At 38.7% G+C, this 10000-nt stretch overlaps 1 protein-coding gene across 3 annotated transcripts in view; it reads left to right on the forward strand.

The window, feature by feature from the left end:
- ChT (choline transporter) overlaps positions 1 to 10000 on the forward strand; it is a 72039-nt gene that overhangs the window by 39093 nt on the left and 22946 nt on the right. For 2 of the 3 annotated variants that reach the window (XM_043034484.2, XM_043034483.2), the window contains exons 2-4: positions 7150 to 7746; positions 8130 to 8237; positions 8749 to 8904. In XM_043034484.2, the coding sequence (XP_042890418.2) occupies positions 7578 to 7746; positions 8130 to 8237; positions 8749 to 8904 (433 nt within the window). In that variant the 5' untranslated portion in view covers positions 7150 to 7577. Of the gene's footprint in view, positions 1 to 7149; positions 7747 to 7821; positions 7842 to 8129; positions 8238 to 8748; positions 8905 to 10000 lie in introns of those variants that run through there. The other variant, XM_086541615.1, reaches the window with a different exon arrangement.

Genomic DNA, 10000 nt, shown 5'->3' on the forward strand with positions numbered 1-10000 from the left:
GCAGAAGCTAACATATGTATTAGCGTTATTATTAATAGTAGCGGTAGTAGTAAAAGTAATGGTAATGATATTAATAGTATTAAGAGGAAAAAGAGAGAGGTAAGAAGGAGGAAGAGGAGGAGGAGAGAGAGAAGAAAAAAGTGGAAGTTAAGAAAGGAAAGCAAGAGGGAAATAAAGAGGGAAAAAGGGGACCAGCCCCCCCCCCTTCCCCCCACATCTTGACAGGGCCAGGCGAGGCTGGTCTCGTCACGCCCTCAGGCCGTTCGAAGGCAAGGGAGGTCGGCCAGACAACGTACATATTTATCCTCGTCTGGAATATTTCCTTGACTTCGCGTGGATTTCCTTCAACGGCGACGAAAACAAATGTGATACAGAAGTGCCACCAGTAAGCTGTTGTATCACTGTCGACTAAGTGGGATAAAAAAGGAATTCCAGTTAAAACACACACACACACACACACATACACAGACACACACACACACACACACACAGACACACACACACAGACACACACACACACACACACACACACACACACACACACACACACGAACTTCCACACGTCCTTTAAAAAAAAAAGAGAAAAAAAAAAACGTATTTATTCACCTGATTTGACCCAAAAGCCGTGTATTTGATTTATAGTTCACCTGATCTGGTCCTGAGGGAGATGCTGCGAGGATGGAAGAAAATCTATTTTTCTTTTCAGCGTGTAAATTTTTAAAAGTTACATGTATGAAGCATTTTTTTTTTAAGAAATAGGATTTGTACGACTGCTACTCTTACCAATTGTAGTGTTGATGAAAACGATGATGAATGGTAATGATACTGGTAATTTTAATACTATAACTATTACTATTGTTCCTATAAGCAGCGATAACGATGGTGCTAGTAATGACTGTGAGCGTAATGATATTGATAATGATACTACTAATACGACTGCTAATACTTCCCCTGTTTCTAACGAATAATGAGAATAAGAGTGACAATAAAGTTGATAATAGTGATAGCAGTAGTAGTAGTAAGAGCAATAGTAGTAGTAATAGTAACATTGATAGTATCATTATCATTGTTATTATTGTTATTATTATTATTGTTATTATTATCATTATTATTATCATTATCATTATTATTATCATTATTAGAGGTAACCGTATTACTGTTATCTCTGATTCCGCTTTCTTTAATACTAAATACATAATTTTGTTTTCCATAAGGTATGATAAAAGCATTCTTGATTTCCCTTTGTTGTAGTTTTTTCCCCACGCTGTAAACAAAGACATTTCCTAAATACATCATTCCTCCAGTATGCAAAGTTCATTCACAGTCCTGAATAAGCATATTTTTCATTTCTACCTTGCCCTTTCCTATAAAGGTTTATGAAAGATAATAATGATAAGAAAATCCAAAAGAGAAAAGTATGAGGTAAAACACACACCGAAACACACGGGTCGACGACACACACACACACACACACACACACTCTCTCTCTCTCTCACTCGCACATCATTTTATAGAAAATAATAGTATGATGGTAATGATAATTATAATAATGATGATAATGACGATGATGATGATAATGATAACAATGATAATGCTTAGAATAGTAATAATAATGATACTTGTAATAAAAAAAAGATTATAACAATGATAATAATGACGACAATGATAACAATAATAATGTTGAAAATGAAGATGATCATGATGATCATAGTAATAGTGATAAAATATAATAACAATGATAATACTGATATTAATAACAATAATAGTAATAATAACAATAATGATAATGGCAATAAAGATAGCAAAAAAATGATAACAAAGATAATCATAATCATAATAATAGCAATAATAATAACAAAAAATAAACAACAACAACATTAAGAACTATCATCTTAATCCTTATATAATCTAAAAAAAAATGAATAAAGAAAAGCGCTCTCCCATTCCCTCCTTTCTCTCTCTCTTGAAAGTCAAGTTTAGTCTCTCCTCTCCCGGGCTATTCCTCACAATGGAAGGGACTCAGAAACTCCCTTCCCCTCTTTTCCTCCTTTCCTCATGGCGTACTTCTCATTCCCTCATTATCGAGGATCTCAAGGTGTTTGGCTCTGTTTTATTTTTTTTTATTTTTGTGTCGTTGCTCTCACTTCCTCTGTTCTGTCTGTCTGTTTGTTTGCTTTGTTTGTATCCTGTTTTTGTAGGGTTGTCTGTTGAACCTTTTTTTTTTTTTTTAGTCGTGTTGTCTGTTTTTTTTCCTTCTTTGGTTGTCTATTCTGTTTGTTTGTTTGTTTGTTTGTCTTTCTCTCTCTCTCTCTCTCCATCCAAAGCGCTCCAGATGTGTCTCAACCCTCTGAACTTGTTTTAGGCTTATCCTTGTCTCTCTCTCTCTCTCTCTCTCTCTGTCTCTCTGTCTCTCTCGTTTTCTCACCATCCCCATATCTCTTCCTGTATCTATCTATCTATGTTTCTTTATCCCAAAATCCCTTCTCTTTCTTTCGCTCAAGTTTTATTTTTCCCTTTTTTCTTGAATCTTTTTTTTCTATTACTGGATTTTCCTCCCGCATGGTACCTGATTTTACCTTCCTCCTCTTCCCTTGTTTTGTCATCCTCACCATCTATTTCTTTTCCTATAATATCGTAATCATATCCTTCCGTTGTTCCCCTTCATCCTCTCTTTCGTCTCTCTTCTCTACCCCTCCTCCCTGCCTCCTCCCACCCGCCTCTCAACTTCTTGCCTTTCTTTATCCCCTTCTTCCTCTTCTTCCACTTATCCTCTCTCCCTTCCTTCATCTTCCTAATTCTCCTCCTTCTCCACCGTCTACTTCACCCTGTCTTACCGTTTTCCTAATCTTGCTTTCTTTCTACACCCTCATCGCCCTCTCTCCCTCCCCTCCTCTTCTTTTCTTCCTTCCTTTCCCCTATTATTTTTCCTCTCCCTGTCACCCTCCCTTTCTCCCTCCACCCTCCGTTCTCCCTCCCTTTCTCTATCCTTTCCTTCACCATCCTTTCCCTCTGTCTCTTTATCTCCCTTCCCTCCCACTAGTCCCCTTCCTTTCACCCTATCTCAATCCCTCCCTCCACCTTTCTATCTTCACTCCTGTTAGTCCCCCTCCCTTCATCCACCTACCTTCCTCCATCTCTTCCCTCCCGCTAGTCTCTTTCTCTTCCTTCTCGCTGTCTCCCCCCCATCCCTTCCTTATCCTTAATCCCCCCTTCCTTCCTCTTCATGTCTCCCTCCCTCCCTTCCCTACTTCCCCTCACTTCCTCCTCCTCCCCTCCCTCCCTATTTCTCTCACTCTCCCCTGAGACTCTCGCCCCGTCACCTTCTCGGCTCAAGTGTCGAGCCAATCTCAGGCGAAGTCAGTGTATCAAGCTCCATGTGGATATAGGCTAAGACGGGAATGTATTTAGGTAGTTTCTTATGTATAACTGTTTTTTAGTCTCTTTCTTTTTTTTCTGTCTTTTGAGGCTTTTCGAAATTGGGGGAGATAAGTTAAAAAGATAGAGTAGTTTGTTGAAAAGAGTGTGTATTATTTGGATGATTACTATTTCAGCTTTTTATTTATACAAAAAGGTCGGAATCGTTCATTCGGTTTATCAATTTATTTCTTTGTTTTCCCATATCTCATTTCTCAGTTTCGATTCTTCTTTACTGAAATCAGAAATACCTCAGTATCTCATAGATTCCACACAAACAAACAAACAAACAAACAAACAAACAACGTTTCAAAAGAAAGGAAAACTCCGCGACGCGACGCAACTTCGGTCTCAGAGGGCGCCACTTAAAAGATAAACCTGTTAAACTCCATAAAGTGTGTCGCCTAATCCGCCTTGGCCCGTATTTTCTGCTGCTCATTGGCTTACATAAAGAGTTTCGATTCCCTCTGGTGCCGTTAATTTTTTTTCTTCTTTCTCTTTCTCTCTCGGCTATTGTTCTAGGTTCATACTCTCTGTTTCTCTTTCTTCGTTAGTGTGTTGAATTTTGTATGCATGGAGATGGTATTACTAGAATTTGTGATTCCTACGTAAGGAGAACAGTGAGTTTGTATATATATCTTTTTCGTTTTTGTTTCGGTCTTTTCTAAATTGCTGATGGTTTTGGTTTACTAGGTGTGTATGATATTTACTTTTGGTTAATTTTCACATCAGTATTTACTGCATTTTTCATTCAACCATAAAGTTAGATATAAATAAACACGAATTTATAAGTCCGCGGTTTGTTAGCTTGGATACGTCGCGATATCCAGTGCTTTCTGATGCTCTTTGTCACTTCTGGTGTAATAAAGTATCAAATACGATTACCAGGGGATCCATCTCAAGTCGTCTATAATGCCCCTGAATCCCCTTGAGGCAGAGGGGGATCGGTCCCGTTTTCCTTTAGTTATGGGCCACTTCGCTAGACTAGTTTTTTTGCTCCTCTTCAACTTTCTCATCATTCGTTTGTTATCTTTTCGTGTTCCGTCTTGTTGATTAAAAGATAAAAATATATGAAGGTATCTTTTCTAAGTGGAAAAGAGTAAAATAAGTTAGTAACAAGATCTGTAAGTCTTACGGGTGTTGTTGCATTGCACTTTATGCCAAAACACGGAGCAAGAATGTTAGGAGCATCAGGCACGCCTCTGATGAAACTTTACGGTAAACAAGCTCAAATAAATAAATTCAAAAGCACAGTCTCATCTATACGATTTAACTTCCATACAAATATTATGTATATATAAACTTACAGACTAAAAGCTTTCATAACAATCTGGTGTAACATATTCATGTACATTTGTACACACAAGAGGCGGAACATCCCAGTATCTCTCACTTACCGCCAATTATATACAATAGGCACTGTCATGCCGCGCCGCAGCTGTCGTGTAAATATCCATTTAGCTTCGGTTGTTTGCGTTGTCATGATGTTATCGCGACAAGGCTGTGGTAAGAATTCTTTAGCAGACTTTAATCATGTTTCAGTTCTGAAGAGTCTGGGCGATAAAGTTATTTAATGACAGTTTCAAATCGTGAAATATTTGACCATCTTGCTTCCCTGAATATTATTCTGCCTAAATCTAACAAGTTTCACTTAATGTTTTAAGGAGTTTTTGAAGAAATTTTATGGAAAACAAAGATCTTAAACATAGTGTTCATAGACCTGGTATTAGTCTATGATTGCATCTAACTGCAGAAAATATTAAGAAGTCTTATTCCTAATTCCGGAGATATAAATGAGACTTAATCAGATTTACCGATATGTGTACACCAGTGTGAGGATTAGTGTTGGAGTACATTAAGGCGTAGTGTTGAATCCTTTTATTCGTCTATTTATTCACGTCTTGCATCGTTCTGGATAGCATGACGGGGCGTAGCAGGAGCAGCGCCTTGGAGTGTGATGAACACCGAAAAAAATCATGTCGTGTGCTGAGGGTGAGGAGGACTTGGAAAAGAAAGTTGTTTTTAAAAATGTAGGACGATACTTGAGAATACAGAAAGAAAGGTAAATAGAGGCATGGCTGGATAAATGGAGTAGGGAAAGGAGATGAATCAGCTAATATAAGCTGGATGATACAATTGTCGAGCAGCACGGGTTTTGTGTGACAGGAAAGAACGGTTAAGACTCCAGGGAAAGTTACATGAGGCTGTAGTTAGATCAGCTACATTATATGGGACAGAGAGACTACAGAAAAGAATGAGAATGTTGAGATGAATATTTGAGGTTATGAGGGAGGAGAGTTTAAGGAATAGATATAGAAGTGCTGACGAAGGCGACACATGTATAAAAAAAGACAAAAGAGGTGGAGACCTATTTTCAATACATTGCCATGTCTAACCAGGTGAATTTAGACCATGAGGGTGGATCCTACTTCCTTAATTCTAAATTCCTAACTACCTTCTTTGAATATCGGCATCTCAGGCTTCCGTCAGTCACAGCTTAGGAACCACTACCTACAATCCTAGAAGATGAAAACTGAAACTTACCGATTTACTCCATTTACATCTAACATTCACTCTTGCACACGAGAGAACTTGCGTCTGTCTAACGCTGGCGTCGTCTGTTTTGACTGATCGCGGTAGTGCTGTCAAGGAGAAGTTAAACACAACGGCAATCTCTCCCTGTTAGCCAGAAGCACTACGCTATCTGGGTTGAGGAAACGATCGCAATAACTAACCAATCTCTCTCCGAGGTGCGTCGAGATGCCCGGGTTGAATAATGGGTTGAACGCTGTGCATCATCTTAGACAAACGAGAAAATTCATTTGTCCTTGTATTGTCTCTCTGGCTCTTGCTCCTCCTTCTCCTTCTTCCTTTGTTTACCTCCTCTCTCCTTCTTCCTTTGTTTACCTCCTCTCTCCTTCTTCCTTTGTTTACCTCCTCTCTCCTTCTTCCTTTGTTTACCTCCTGTCTCCTCTCCTTTCTCTCTTCTTGTTTTTTCTATCATCTCCATGTTTGCCTTTCCTGCTGTTCTTTGTCTTCTTCCTCCGCATAGTTCCTTTTTTCTTCTCTTCACCTTTTCTCTTTTATTTATCTCTATGATTATTACTATTTTCATACTTTTCTCACCTTTGTCAGAATAAAAAAAAACAACAGTTTAACAAAGTGATAATGGAAAATAGACTTGACAAATTAAAGGCTCCAACTTTAGAAGCACAAAGTTTCCAATAACAAGATGCAGGTCGTTGACTATAGACTCATCCTTGCGTATGTTAATTGAGCATATCATTTTCGACTATAAAGAGAGAGAATAAAAAAGAAAGAGAGAGAGAGAGAGAGAGAGAGAGAGAGGGGCTGAGAGACAACGAGACTCTGTCAAGAAACGCCTGCTGACCGCACAATTCGGCCACCTTACAGAGAGAGAGAGAGAGAGAGAGAGAGAGAGAGAGAGAGAGAGAGAGAGAGAGAGAGAGAGAGAGAGAGAGAGAGAGAGAGAGAGAGAGAGAGAGAGAGAGAGAGAGAGAGAGAGAGAGAGAGAGAGAAAGAGAGAGAGAGAGAGAATTTTGATACACAGGTGGACAGAGATGGACAGATATATAGAAACAAACAGATAGAGATCTAAAGAGAGGGAATCAAGAGAGGGTGAGGCAAGGAATTGCCAAAAACAAACAAATAAACAACATTTTCTAGTATTATCGAAGAATCAAACTAATGCATTATTTTTCCTTTCTTTCGCAGGTTTTCATCAGAGACGAAGACAACTACAGGGTGGCCCATCTCGGGAACTGGGAAATAAATCGATAAAAAAACAAACAGACTTTCACATCTCAGATTTATATAGATAAAACAGAAAATCAAACTGTGTTTTCGGAAAATAAAACTTGGTCTCAAACCAGGCCTACAAACTAGCCTACCAGCGTATAAACAAACCAAACATACACCTAACTGTTGTTGTTGCTGTTGTTTCCTAACAAACCTGGCCTTTTGACGTCCCTGCTAGTGTTAACACCCCCCTCTCCTCCCCCCTCCCCCCAAACACACACATACACACACACCCCAGAGTGTCTTCGAAAGCAATACACACCTGCCGTGTGTGTCTCCCTTCCTTATAACGAGGCTCAGAACTCACACTCTTCTACCTGAACACGTGACCAACAGCCGGCAAAATGGCTATCAACGTCGGAGGCGTGGTGGCCATTGTGATTTTCTACATGCTGATTCTGGCGGTAGGAATCTGGGCCGCTAAGAAGAAACCGGAAGGAGAAGATGATGCCGATGATGTGATGTTGGCGGGAAGAAGTATAGGTGTTTTCGTCGGGATATTCACCATGACGGGTGAGTCACGTGATTGATTTGGTTGACTTTTCATTGTTTTTTTTATTATACTTTTTTTTTTTTCTTATTTTTCGTCGGGATATTCACCATGACGGGTGAGTCACGTGATTGATCGGTTGATTTTTCACTGTTTTTTTATTATTATACTTTTTTTTTGTTCTTATTTTTTGTTGTTCTTTAAAGGATGAGACTGTCTGTTGGGTTATATGAATAAACTGGTTGATTCGGTATGGGTATACATTTTTAAATATTGGCCTCTATTCATTTATCTTCACCATCATCATCATCATCATCACATCACCATCCCCATCACCATCATCATCACACCATCATCACCATCACCATCCGTCTGCCACAATAACGCGACTCCCCTTCCCCTGCAGCCACGTGGGTCGGCGGCGGCTACATCAATGGCACAGCAGAAGCGGTGTATGACACTGGCCTCGTCTGGTGTCAGGCGCCCTTCGGTTATGCAATGTCTTTAATATTCGGTAAGCCTTTCTTCATTTCTTTTCTCTCTGTTTTCTTATGAGTTGTGAAAATCGAGGAATTATTGATTAGTAGTATTTATAAACATTATTATACATAAATTGATTATATTCCGTAAGCAAGAAAAAAAAAAAGAGTCAAATTTCTACAAAATAAACAACAGGTTCCAGTCGAACTTGCAATCATAGGATTATCTTATTGTTGTTCAGTCTATTAGACAACATCCCTATTCCTTTCTTTCTCTCTCTCTCTCTCATTCTCTCTCTCTCTCTCTCTCTCTATATATATATATATATATATATATATATATTGTTCTCGATTTATCTATGCATCACCATCACTCACAACCCTCTTTTCTCTCTCTCTCCCCTACCCTCCTTACCACCCCTACCTCCCCTACCACCCCCTACCACCCCTCCCCTTACCCCTCTACCCCTACCACCTACCCCCATACCTCCCCTACCCTCCCCATTCCCCCTTCCCCCTCCCCCCTTCCCCCTCCATCCCTCACAGGCGGCGTCCTCTTCGCCAACAAGATGCGTTCGCAAGGTTACGTCACGATGCTGGACCCCCTTCAGGATAAGTTCGGCGAGAGAATGGGCGGCTTGTTGTTCCTGCCGGCGCTGTGCGGGGAGGTCTTCTGGTCCGCCGCCATTCTGGGCGCTCTAGGTGGGTGGGTAGGGCGATGTGAGGTTGAGGTGGTGTGGTGTGAGGGTGAGGTGGTGTGATGTGAGGGTGTTGTGGTGTGGTGTGAGGTGAGGGTGTTGTGATGTGGTGTGAAGGTGTTGTGGTGTGGTGTGAGGCTGATGTGTTAAGATGGTATGATATGATGATATGTGATAAAGGTGTGGCGACGTGTGGATTATGTGGTGATGGTGCTGTGATGAGGATATGGTGAGGGTGTGATGATGTAGTGTGGTGTTATATGTTTTCTTTTGTGTGGATGTGACTATGAGGAATTTGCTATTATCATTATTATCATTGTTATTATCATTATCATTATCATTATCATGGTTATCATTATTATTGCTATTGCTATTATTATTATCATTATCATTACCGTCATTATTATCATTATGATGATAATAATGATGACCATTATTACTATTATCAATACTATTTTGATTAGTATTATCATATTTATTTTCATTAATATTGTTATGAATATTGTCATTATTATTATCATTGCCATTGTAATTATCATTATCATCATTAGTATTGTTATCATTATTATTATTATCATTAACATTATCATTATTATTTTCATTATTATCACTATTGTCCTTACTATTATTTTTTGTACTATCATTGTTATTATCATAATTATTATCATCATTATCATCACTGCTGTCCTTACTATTATTTTTTGTACTCTTATTGTTATTATTATAATCATTATCATCATTATTTTCATTATCATTCTGAAAGGTTGCAATCAGGAATTTAGACTGAAGAATTTGCATATGGCGGAAAGTTTAATTAACGTGTTTTTTTTTTTGTTTTTTTTTCGAAGGTTGTGAGTGGTTTGTTAATGTGTGATGACATTTATTACATGTGCTATGTGATGACTGTGGTGAAAGTGAAAATGAAGGTGAAAAGCAAGTATATGTGATGATAATTATGTTTTGTCATATTTCTGGTGATGAGTCATGATGGTTCTAGTATTATTATCCATTTATTGTAGTCAAAATGACATTTCCTGATGATTTATATAGATTAACTAACAGATCACATATTGACTTGATTGTCTTGTTTGTTTTTTTGT

This window comes from Penaeus japonicus, unplaced genomic scaffold, assembly GCF_977035675.1.
Source record: "Penaeus japonicus unplaced genomic scaffold, GWHDUDI00000001_assembly GWHDUDI00000001, whole genome shotgun sequence".
In the NCBI taxonomy this organism is placed as follows: domain Eukaryota; kingdom Metazoa; phylum Arthropoda; class Malacostraca; order Decapoda; family Penaeidae; genus Penaeus; species Penaeus japonicus.